This window comes from Falco biarmicus, chromosome 3, assembly GCF_023638135.1.
Source record: "Falco biarmicus isolate bFalBia1 chromosome 3, bFalBia1.pri, whole genome shotgun sequence".
Lineage (NCBI taxonomy): Eukaryota > Metazoa > Chordata > Aves > Falconiformes > Falconidae > Falco > Falco biarmicus.
Window position 1 is genome coordinate 117,230,591 of NC_079290.1, and position 12,553 is coordinate 117,243,143.

Here is a 12,553-nt window from a genome sequence, read left to right on the forward strand (position 1 = left end):
ACAACTGCTTTGGGTAAAGAGCTTTCCTTCAGAAAAGCCTGGCTTGCTACCCCTGCTCCCGATTCCAGGAGCCGGCACGTCTCTCTCCATCCTTCCGAGCCAATTCCCCAGCTCCGCTCCTCGGCGCAAGGAAAAACGCCGCTTCGGCCACCGAGCTGCGGGGGAGGCAGCGCATCCCTTCCCGCCGTGCTGCTGAGGGCGGGTGGGAAGCACCAGCACCGGCCACAGCACCTCGGCTCGGGTGGGACCCAGCTGCTGGCACCGACGGCAGCTTGGGCAGGGGGCAGCGAGGGTCGGAGCCTCGGTGGCCCCGCGCTCCTCCGGGGTATCCCCCCCCCCCCCCAGCCCTCCCCGGGCAGTACCGCCCACGGGCGCCCTCTCGTGGCCGCTCCCACCTTCCACGCAAAGTGTTTTTTCCCCGCAAGGTGCTTTTCCCCGCCACGAGGTTCTTTTTCCCCTCCGCCACTTCCACCTTTTCCCTGCACGGGAGGAGATGCTGCTCCAGGGCACATCCCCAGCCCTGCCATGGACCCCCGCCCCGGGCCGGTGGGCTGCAGCCACAAGGGCTGGGCAATGCCCGCAGGCACGGCCGCTTGCTGGGTGGGTAGAGCTGCTGGCAGAGACAGCAGTGGGAGAAAGAAACAAGCGTGCGTTCCCATCGCACCCAACCCCAGCTCCCACCCAGCCCCACGCCGCCCATTAACTCCACAACTTTCCTGGTGGCGTTACCAGCAACTCACAGGTCCAAGTAAAATCCGCCCCCCCTTCAAAAAACAACCCAACCCACAAACGGCTGCTAGACATGTGCTGCTAAATCCTAACAAAGTGATTTGGTGGGTTTTGATGTTCCAGGCTACTTACGCACGAGGCTGTGGTACCACGGGGGTGATGCTTGGGAAGGTGCTGGGCTGCAGTGCCGCTGCAGGACACTGCTGGCTCCCAGGAACTACAGGATGGGGAAAATTTTAAAAAAAGGAGAAAATTGACATTTATGTAGCCCAGGAGACGCAGGTAATGCAGCAAGCTCCCTTGCCTGACTGGAACAACCATGCCCTCATTTAGCAGCTTGCACCAGCCAAGTGCTGAGGCAGCGTTTTCCTTCCCCAGCAGCAGCTCCCCGCACCAGGGCCAGCTTCGCGCCTGCATCCTGCATGGCCGGGCAGGATGCTGCCAGGGAAAGCACTTCCAGGGGCGAAGCAGCCGGCACCTGGGCACCGGGTTCCACGCCACGTGCAGGAATGGCCAAGCCTCTCCTCGTTGCAAAACCGCGGCAAATGCCACGTTCCTGCCAGCGCAAAGCAAGTGCCAGCGCTGGCCCCGGCCCCGGCGCTGTCTCCCAGCTCTGCCAAGCACTGCACAAAGGCACGGAGCCTCTCCTGGACAAAACGCCAACTATGTCAGACGGCTCGACGTTGGATGCACAAAGGTTCTGTTACAAACTTGCACCCCACTTTTAGCCAAGCCCTAAACCGGGCTTAACACTGCCGGGATCCCTGCGGCGTGTTGCATTAAACCTGACCTCTGGAGTTTGCTCAAACCTGCCCCAAACTCCTCCTGGCCGATTCAGCTGGACATCACGTGGAAGCTGCAGGTACCCACTGTACAGGTACCCACCGCTGAAGGGCTGTGCTCTGTGGAATTAATCCCTGTAGGACATCTTAACCACCCGTGTCACCCGATCCTTGTCCACCCCCTTCTCCAGGCCACCCTTACAGCCTGGCGCTAGTTTCACTACTTCAGGTGTACTATTCTCCAGGGATTCAGGACGCTCCTTGCTTGGCAGGTTGACACCAGGCACTGGATCTCAAAGAAAGCACACACATTATCTTAAAAAGGAAATTTATTTCACTTTATGAAGCTTATATTACATGCATTGCCTGAAGCTAGTACAACAGTTAACAGCAGGGCTGGGTTTTGTCCAGACTTCCATTAGTGTTTCTGGAATAAACCAGGCCAAATTAAAGAATCTTTTGCCCTTAGAAAATACAGTCATGATACAAGGAATGTTTTTTTTTGTTTTCACTTTAATTACTCCTCCCCTACTCCCTGCCCTCAAGCTGCATACAGCCAATGCTTACCAAAAAAGGAGGCAGGAGAGGAAAATCTAACACACACATGCCCCCCATACACCCCTACCTAACAAACCACTGAGATGGGAGGACTGAATCTAGCTCTATTCAGAGGAAAAATTACAAACAGAATACCAGGAATAAAGCTCTTACAACAAACCAGATGCAGCACCCTTCAATAATTGTACTAGGTAAAAATATTTTACACGTTGTTCAATGAGATGCTACAAATTCCTTTTGATTAGTTCTCTTTCAGCTTTATGGGTCTGAACAGGCAGCTGAATATACCGAAATCTTGATTTCTAAAAATAAAAATAAAAATATTGCATTATTGTCAGTGTCTGTTGGATATTCTCTCATACCCACCAGAGGAAGGTGTATAGTGCACCAGAGATTGCAGCCTACTATAGGCTTAATATCAAGTACAGATACACAGAAGCAGATGTATTCATCAGACCAGGTTGGTATGGCAAGCGTCAAGCTGGTACGTGTTCGCTTCCACGCAGAGGGAAGACTCGCTACAACGTCCCTGTTCAGTCTCCTGTCACTTGTGTGGCTTGGCCATCTGAGGTTTGGTTGGTGGACTGAATGAACATGGGCTGGGTGATGTCCTGGCCTGCAGGCATGGTCACTTGCTGGATCTGATAAAGTTGCTGGCAGAGACAGGGGAAAGAAACAACTGTCAGTTCTCATCGCAGCCAGCACCAGCTCCCTCCGAGCGCAACGCTGTGCATTAACCCAGAAGTTCAGTGGCAGCATTAACAGCAACTCGCAGGTCAGAGTAAAATCTGCCGTGTCCACCCCCCCGCCAAAAAAACCACCCAGACCACAAATTGCCTCTGGACGTTTGCAGTAAATCCTAACAAAGTTACGGGTTTCTGATGCCCAGATGGAGCTCAGGCTACTTACACAGCCATCAATAACTAGATGTTAAGACCTTTATTCCTCAACAGGGAGTGCAGAGTGCAGGGGACTGGACTAATTTGGAGCAAAGGCAGCAGAACACAAAGAATCCACCTGAATTAAGATTGGCACAGCATTCACTTGTTCTGCTCCCGGGTTTGCTAGCAGAAGAGGGGGCTTTATTGTGAGAAGCCAATTTTCCAGAACACGCAAGCCTTCAGGCCAGTCCTTCCAGTCCTTGACTTCAAGGGGACGCAGCACCACCGAACCCCAAGCTCTTACCTGCCCGTCTGTGAACTGGCTGAACTGCTGCTGCCCTTGCTGGACTTCTGTCTGCGTTATCTAGAAGGATAAGAGAAGGATGGTCACTGCCAGCACTTCGCAGAGGGTCAGAACCCCACTAACAACATTCTGCTGCTGCCTTTCAAGAGCTTTTAGACTCTTTCAAGCTTCATTATCCCACCACATGGTAAGACATGGCTTATGCCACCAGCCCGCAGCCATGCTGGTGCTAACCGTGAGTCAAGAACAAAGGACATGGGGTTCAGTTGTTCCAAACCAAACACAAGCCTGTCCTCTCTGACTTTTCACGAGGAGAAGGCGGCCTCCAGGATCACAGAAAAGCAGCAGCCTTCCTATCCTCTGAAGGCAGAGAAGAATCCCTTAGCGACCAGTCTCAACAAGAACATGAGACAACCTGCTGGCAGCAACGCTGGTCTTGATGTTTCACCTCTGCAATAGCTTTCCTGAGAGGTTGCACGGCTGCTCCTCCCTCACCCAGCCAGAAGGAGCAGAAGTAAAGAGAAGGTTGATGAACCGAAGTTTTACCTGCAATCAGCTCAGAAGCAGCATGAGCTTTATACAGTGACACACACACACACGCGTACATATATGCATGCACCTTTCATGTATAGGTAAAGGAGGCTTCCGCTATGCTCCTTGCTTTATTATTCCGATGAAAGCAACAGGAAGAAAAGAAATGCAGGAATCCTAGCCCAAGAGTTGGTAAATTCGACTGGAATTTGCAGTTTCAGGAGCTAGGGAACAACACTTTACCGGTTCATGTCGGCCCTGCTGTTATAGTGCATACCTGCTGTGCATTGGTTGCAAGCGTCTGGATCTGCCCCTGGACTACCTGGGTGCCTGACACAGGTTGGGCTAAGCGGATATACTGCAGCTGGCCAGCATTCAACTGAACCTGGAGACAAGTGGAGGGGGCAGGGAAAGAAAATTAAACAGGTAACTGTGTAACCTGAAACACACAAACTTGCCTTCTTTATTTCCATAACCGAAGCCGGAGTAATAGATGACACCGGGAAGCTTCAGTTGATTCACAGTTTAGATGAGTAACTACCACAGACCCTGCCAAAGCAAGAATGAAGTCCACAGAACTCCTGTAGGTTCTTGAAGTAAAACCCCGAGGAAGCACAACATTACTCCTTTCTCCAGAACGGGAGTGGTCAGTTAGTAGCTAAAGCGTATTAATTGCTAAATTTCAGAGAGCTTTGAGAATGCTTATTTTTCCGTTTGGTTACAAGCATCAAGTTACTACTTTGATCTATCATTTCACATAAAGAAAATTGTTACGAGCTAGCCACACGTAACGACACTGCCATTAGAGCGTGCCAAAAAATATTAAAGAATATATGGGAAATTTTCACATAAATAAAGCCGGCAGAGATGGCAAAACCCAAGGATATATTTGGAGGCTTACAGTGCAACTCTCTGCCAATATATGTCAACCCCCACCTGGCAAAGGCCGATAATTAAATATAATTATATTTATATAAATAAATAAATTTATATAAATAAAAGGTCAATACTTCTGTGTATAACATTGAAATGTAAATTTATTTTGTACAGCCTTGAGCTTGCAAGGTTAGATGCTTGGGGGTGTGGGATATGAAGACAACGTCACCATCGTAACCTGCGATGCAAACAGCTAATACTGCTAATACACACCCCAGAAGCAATAAAAAGGTCACAGTATGATTGATACTACTGCTGAATTTTTTCATTATGTGTTATTTAACTTTAGACCATTTAGATTCACCGTCTTAAGGTTAATTATATACAAAAAATGTTTCTGAGTTTTCCTCTTTTTCAAAAGGGGAAAGAAGGACATAGAAAACACTTTAAAAACTGCTCGCTGACACAGGTTCAAGTGCCTAGAACATGGTTTTGGCATCTACACAAACGCTGCTGACTTCACCAGCTGTGTCTATAAGCTCCAATATTATTTCAAGAGCAAATAAACTCCACATGAGCATAAACATTTCAATAAAGAATTTGTTTCTGCACCGAGATCTGCCGACAGATCACGTTTTCCATGCTGGGGGCTGCCTGCTTAGATTGCAACTACACTACTAACTGAATAGGCCAAAGCGATTTAGAAAGAGCGGTCTTCCAGAAATGAGAGTAAGCTCCAAAGAACCTGCCTAATGAAGTCCAGCTAAGACACAGATTAAATTTAACACGGAATTAATGTGGGCAAATGAGTGATTACCATTTAATTGATGTATATGCTTCCAATTTTTCTCCATTTATAAAAATGTAAGTCGGCTTTCCACAGGTCCTAGAGCAAATGGTAAATCGCAGCAGAGAAGTACACGCAGTATCAGGAGCACGTGGAAAACCAGCAGAGCACATTAGTAAGATTTTTTCAACACTCCTGCAATCGCCAGAGGCACTACCAGTTTCGTGAGAGTGTTTCCAACTGTCACATTTGTGTTATGAAAGATTCCTCGCTGAACCCTAACAAATACCAGAGTGAAAAGGAACTACCAGAAGACAGCACTAACCATACCAAGAGAAAAAAGAAACTCAAGGTGAAAAATAAGAAAAGCACAGCAGAAAGAAGAGCAGAACGGACAACAGCACTGAAGACGACAAAGGACTGCAATTCTGTGAAACCAAAAAGTGCTTTCCAGGTTACAGCACTAAAAAGCTCTCGCAGCAAGCTCCATGTTCTATTTTACTTTGCTTGCTGAAAATGAGCAAGGGGAAAGATGCTTCCTTCAGCACAAACTGTGACTCTTCAGCACGCTGTGATTAAGAATCCACTTAATTACAGTCAGAACGGTATCTCTGCTAGGTAGAGAAGTGCAAGTTGTGAGTATTTCATTAAAGCACTGCTCCTAAGTTGCTCTGTTTTGTGGTCTTACAATTATGAGAGACTCAAGTGCTCCCAAAAGCTAAAGATGTCACTCTGGCACTTGGCAGTTTCCATCTCACATCTGCAGCACAAGAAGTTTCTGAGGACCAGTCACAACTACCTGTTCTTAGATGCTCCCAGGCAAGAGGAAGGTAGAAGCATATGCTTGGCCAAAACCAGACGCTAATTAAAAAGTCTCCAGTCTCACATTCCTAGAACACGAGACCACTTGCAACAGGATCAACCTACGTGGAGAACAGTCGCTTTCTGCAGAAGGTTATGGCCTCCTCACAGCTACTTGATAAAGAATTCTTTCTCCTAGCAAATCTCCAAGCCCCCTCCTTGTAGGGAGTTACAGCACTCACTGGAGACAACTGGAAAACAAGTCTGAGCTGTTCTTTTATTGCTGCGCCAAAGGAGGATGCTGCAACATTCAGTACTGTTGCAATGGATTCACTGAGGCTGGAGGTGGAGATCTCCTTCCAAAATGCTTTGAAGAACAAGTATCTTGCAGAGACTTTCATAATGAAAGGCAGAAGGAAAAAAAAAAAAAAAAAGTAAAAGAAAGGTACTGGAGAATGCACAGAAGAAAAAAGTTTGTTTGTAGTAGACCACCATATCTGGCAAGCAATTAACTTCCTTTCTGACCAACACCTTAAGCCAAGCAGTTAGGAAGCAGCTGAAGACTTAAGAGATGAAAAGAATTTGGAAGCGAGTTGGAAAAATCTGGCAGCACCCACAATTCAAACCTTTCTCAAGATGCTGTGTCAAAGCATGAACATTTGCCAGAGGTACAGGGGGGAAACTTAGCAAATCTTGAAAAGTGAAACTTGTGTGAAAGATCAGTTTTGCCACAGCTGTGGGTGCAGTTCTTAATAACTGAAATCAAAGACAAAGTGAAATACTTGTCTTGGTCACTTGGTCTGACCTTTGGGTTGCTGGTTAAGTACACAGAACTGGACAGACAGATTCTTTTTCTTTTCTTTAAGAGGTGTGAAATTTTCCAGATGGGAACCAAAAGACCCAACTTTGTTGTGATCCTAAGTCACAGAGTCGGGGCGGGGGGGGGGGAACCGTGACATTTTTTTGCCCCACATGTTTACCTAGGACACGTGCCAGGATGTTACTGCTGATGCTGGGTACTCAAAATCCCATTCTTAAGGCCACAGCAGGTCTACACTGACGTGAAAGCAAGAAGATTATTTTCTGGTTCTGCAAAACCATTCCTCCAACCAGCTCGAAGTATTTTGCAGAAATACTTCTTATAACATGAAAGTTTATTAATAACTCACAGATGGCACCTTTCCCACTCAGACTGCCAGGTCATGACTTCAGATTGCAGAGGCAGAACCAAGTAAAGGCAAAAGAAGTTAATTATGCTTTATTGAAACCATGCTGAAGTAAAGAACTAAGGTTTATCCAGGAAATATTTTATTTATTGCTTCCTAAGTCTTTCACTCAGGGGAAAGTGTTGGGGGTGGGCAATCAGTCTGCACTAGATGGGTTAGATTTATTTCCCCCTTTGTGTCACACCTGGTTAGTTTTTCTCTCTAAGTGCACGAAACACACCACTCAATCCAAAACCTCCTCTTACAGTTAAAAAAGCATACATATACAGTCTCATGCCAGAACACCAGTGGAGAGTTTGCTCACAAGACTGTTGCACATTTCTACTGGCAAAATCTTACCGGTATTTGCTGGATTTCTCCTGTATTGGTGATGATCTGCTGCATGACTTGCATGGTCTGCCCAGTTCCACTCTGAGCCTGCTGGGTCTGTCCTTGCGGCTGAGCCTGCACTATCTGGACCTGCTGGCCTTCTCCAACCTGCATCGTCACAGGGGTGGTCTGCAATCAAAACGGGGATAAGGACGAAGCAAGGACTGAACACAGGGGAAACAGCCACAAGACACAGACACTGTAATAGACAGACTGCTTCCCAGACCCACTGTTACTTGCTGATGCTTAAACCACCACGAAGGGAACCCAGGACCTAGATAACCCTTGTTACTAAGGCATCTGAACACCTGGTCGTGACCAGAAAACACTTTTCTATGTTGTTATAGACTGTTCTGAGCAGTGAGAACAGGATGTCACAATATACGGGCAAGCAGAGGGTTTCACTGGCTCCACTGAACTGCAAAACCAACACTGCTCATCCCTCACCTGCCCTTGCTGAGGCTGGGCGATGATGATCTGTCCTGGCTGGATGGTAGTTGTAGACGTGGTGGTCTGTTGGCCTTGCTGTTGGCCCTGAACCTGCACTGCAGCAGGCTGCTGAGCCAGCGTGAAATAATACTGGACGGGCTCCGCTGGGGTCACAGCCTGACGCACCTCCTCCTGCAGCACAGGTAAGAGACAGGTAAACGGGGAGGGAACAGATCAACATCCCCCCCATAAGCATGCTCCATGGGAAAGGATCTTTAAACTGTTACAAATGAGGTATTAACTAAGTAAACCTGAAATGATAAATCAAAAAGAGTTTCCTCATTTATTCAGCTATGTGGAAATCAAAACCATTTCTAATACCTTATGTATAATAATGTAGTCACCCATTGCATTACGAGAAGCAAATGGATAAAATTCCCGTAGGTGAAATCTACGCAACTCCTCATCAGTAAATTCCATCCTCACCGGTTATCTTAACACGGAGTGAATTGCAAATGCACCAGGAAGACTTACAAAGCCTCATCTGTCAACAAAACCCTCTCCGTGGCCCAGGTGCCCAAAATGAATCTCAGTCTAGCTCCAATGTTAAACCCCTGGGAATAAAAGTCATGGATTTGACGCATACTGTCATGCCTTTATTTATTTCTCTAAATCCAGCTTTTCCAGAACGGTAACAATTTCATCTTGTGTCATGGCTTAACAGCCTGACTCTGCTGGTAGCAGGAATAACTCTACAGCGTGAAGAAACAAAAGGCTCTGCTCTAGCTCACTGTCAGAAGCACAGGCTGTAACACTGCTGTTCTCTTTTATCTAAGCAAGTCTTTAGGAGAGAAAAGCCCCTTATGATTAACGATATTTTAGGCAAAGAAGTAGATTTTATGAGATTATGTTAAGTGGCAAGCCGTTAACGCTCAAGAATCAAAATTCCCCAGTTCTCTAGAGGAGCAGTTGGATCTTGCACTTTATGGAAGACGCAGCTCACCAGACGTTCACTCCATGGCAGAAGGCGTAAACAATCCTCTCCCAGCCACCTCGAGTTCACAGCTGAGAGTGTAGGATGTTTACACGTGCTACAACATGGTAGATTCTCACTTACATGAGTCTGTCTGCTTGACTCCCCTGCATTAAATGTGACTTGCTCACAGATTACCTTCAGTATATCCAACTGGATAGGAAAAGAAGAATTCACATTAAACGAGATCAACATATGCTGTCTAGATGAGCATCAGGCTTGAGTAAATGAGCCCGTTCGCTTAGATGCTAGTCTCTCGGATGGACAGCAGCTAAGGAAGAGGCTTACTATTGGGAGGTTCCTCAATAGCCTACCAGAAAATTGCCCCCCCAAAGATTAAGCTGTTCACAGTTGGCTGTAATCAAGAAGCAACTTCTAAGCCTGGCTCTCAGAGCAAACATTAGCACTATCCCACGGTACTGCAAACCACTGCAATCAAACACTGCCTACATATGGTAGTTCACTGATTATTCCCACTCACTTCATCAAATCCTTTGGGGGCAGGATTAATAACAAATTTAAAATATATATTCAACAGGGCATGGCTCCTGTCAACCACAAAACTGCATGCATAGAAGAGCTGTGGCTGTTGCTATAAAGCCCCATCTTCAGATACATTATTTCTAGAGCATTCTAAGCCTCAAATCCTAGCTGAATCCTGAAACAATTAAGGCAACTGAGTACTTCTGTAAGTATCTGTTCCAGGTTAAGTTGCATTCGCTACAGGCAAAAATGGTTTTAAATCCAAATCTGCTTGAACGATGTTATACCACATCACTTGCCATCTTTTATTTTCAAGCCATGGCATTAGTTACCAGAGCAACATAACAGTCATAGTTTCGTTCCCAGCTCTTCCACAGAATGAACGCTAACTTGTCAAACAGTCTTTTCTGTGGTAGAGATAAAACACAGATTGTAACCCAGGCCAAAAAGCGCCGGCTGTCAGCCCGTAGGCAGCCACTTTTCAACACCGTTGTATTTTCCACTGCAGAGTCCTAACCTGCATTTGTACCGCGCAGCTCTTTCTCCATTAAACTTCTCTTGCCCTGAGAAGTTATTTCTAGTGATTCAGCAGTTTTCACAGGCAGCGGATGTACCAGCGTGAGACAGATCTCTAAAGCCTGTTTCAAACCAAACCCCAACAGGGTTCCACTGCTGATGCTGTGCAATGCAAAAGACACAGCTCTGGCGCGATCTATCATCACGACACGTTAATCTGGCAACCTATACGCTTCTAACACGCTACTAAAACACTTTGGGTGTTCGTTTGATTATAGAACTTGAATGTTCTGTAATCAGAACATTCTGATGCGAAACAAAAGTCTCCGGCAAGGAAAAGATATGGGCAATGTTCTCCCTCCCAAACATGGAGTACTACTAAAAATAGGACTACAGAGCAGAATAACTGAATGAGGCACCTAAAGGAGAAAGAACTGAGTTTGCAATGCCAGAATTAACCTGTGTTACTCCAGGCTGCAGCCAGCTTACTCAGCTGAATAAACTGAACGTGGGTTTTCTTTCCCCCAGTTAAGCAAAGCACCGAGAGCGGCTGTGCAGGCTGCGACTTTGTCTTTTTCTTTAATACCCAACTAACGATCTTTGGATAAATTGCCTCTGCCGCACTGCCGCAGGGATAATGCGGGGAACTCGGTGAAGGAGCTGTGCCATGCTCCTACGTGTGACGCTCACTACGTGTACAGAAGACAAGAGTTGCCAGCACACATGTAATGAAGCCTTGGGATGCTACTAATTATAACCGCAGCTGACTGCGGCAGCGGAATGGACTCTCCTGCACATATTGTGGCACAGAAAGGTATTCTCCTCATTTACCAGAGTCACGCTGCTTCTGGAAATCAGAACATGAGGTTAAACTCAACTCAGGACATCATCATGAAGGGTGAAGTTTCCTCCCTTTGGCCATCACTTCAGTAGCACAAGGACTTCATGACAAGAAGTAAACCAGCAACTCCCAAAATCCAAGTCCCCAGTGGAAACGCTGGTCTCTACACTCAGAGCAGGTATCTTTTTGCATGTTATCCAGAATTTATATTGGAATACAAAAAAACACATCAAAGAAAAAATTCCAAGTAAAGCATTTGCCAGAAAGATGTTTTACAGCACGCCAGCCTCTCCAGTAGCACTCGCTAGAGAAGCTATTTTAACCTTGGGTTTTTTTCAAAGGCTAACTACATTGCAAACCTTCAACAGGATCAGAAAGCCAGTTGAAGGAATTATTAGAACATTTTTTTGAATTTTTGCATTTACTGTTCAGAAGAAATTGCTCCAGTTGAGTGCTGGGCAGCGATTCCAGGAGTTGCTGAACAAGGTGCAGCACTGTCCAGACGGAGCCGTTCCCTAGGAGAGGTGTACTGATGCTAGCCCAACCATCTAATCAGACAACTTGTAACGAAGAGAGACGTGTAATAACTGAACTGGTGAACTTTCAGGAGCAGAACACCAAGCTTTCAGGAGGAGATGAATTACATCTACCAGGAGCTGTTTCTTTGTACATTTGAAGTGGCAAGATTGAGCTTCAACCCCACCTCACTGCATTTTCAGCATCGCCTCAAACCTGGAGGGAAACAAGGGCTTTGTAAAACACAAGGGCCCCTAAGTTTCAGAGATCTTACACTCAGATGACCGCAGCAGCCTCCTGCTGTAAACATCCGACTGAAAGCTCCTTCTAGCACCTTACAGCTTCCAGTCAAGGATGTTTACAGTAGCAATGACTGCCCCAAAGGATGCAGGAGGTGGTACTTTAGGCGAAGAAGCCTGTTTCTCCCTTTACAAGCCAAAGGATGAGGACTCAGCACACTCCCACATTTTTTTAACACTGGCAACATCTGGCATCAGAACTAGTTAGTAGTTTTTGTCACTTAAGTAAAACCCCAAGTCAGCCTTCTGTAAACTTCCACTCAAGCTCTATTTCCATAAAATGATTAAGAATGATGAACCTGAAAACTACCGAAAACAAATATGTCAAGGAGAGAGGCACAAACCTCATGTTTAAATCTGATTCAGTACTCCTTTATCAACTCCCTTTTAATTAAGAGACTGAAATCACACCCAGGAAAGGACAGACAACAAGGCAATCATTTTTGTGTCTCACCTGCCGCTTTGGAGGTTTCAGTTCATCTCTTGGAACAATATCGATAAGAAAATCAAATTGATCAAACTTTGTAATTGCCATGGCAATGTCATTCCTCTATAACAACAAAGAGAGAAAACCATTCTTCAGAAGTCTGTT

At 46.2% G+C, this 12,553-nt stretch overlaps 1 protein-coding gene across 7 annotated transcripts in view; it reads right to left on the reverse strand.

The window, feature by feature from the left end:
• Window positions 1–1,822: 1,822 nt before the first annotated feature.
• The window catches only part of NFYC (nuclear transcription factor Y subunit gamma), a 37,209-nt gene continuing 26,478 nt past the window's right edge, over window positions 1,823–12,553 (reverse strand). For 6 of the 7 annotated variants that reach the window (XM_056332100.1, XM_056332105.1, XM_056332103.1 and 3 more), the window contains 6 exons: window positions 12,416–12,511; window positions 8,292–8,465; window positions 7,815–7,973; window positions 4,063–4,170; window positions 3,255–3,314; window positions 1,823–2,722 (listed from right to left, as the gene is read on the reverse strand). In XM_056332100.1, coding sequence (XP_056188075.1) covers window positions 2,603–2,722; window positions 3,255–3,314; window positions 4,063–4,170; window positions 7,815–7,973; window positions 8,292–8,465; window positions 12,416–12,511 — 717 coding nt within the window. In that variant the 3' untranslated portion in view covers window positions 1,823–2,602. The remainder of the gene's footprint in view (window positions 2,723–3,254; window positions 3,315–4,062; window positions 4,171–7,814; window positions 7,974–8,291; window positions 8,466–12,415; window positions 12,512–12,553) is intronic. The other variant, XM_056332107.1, reaches the window with a different exon arrangement.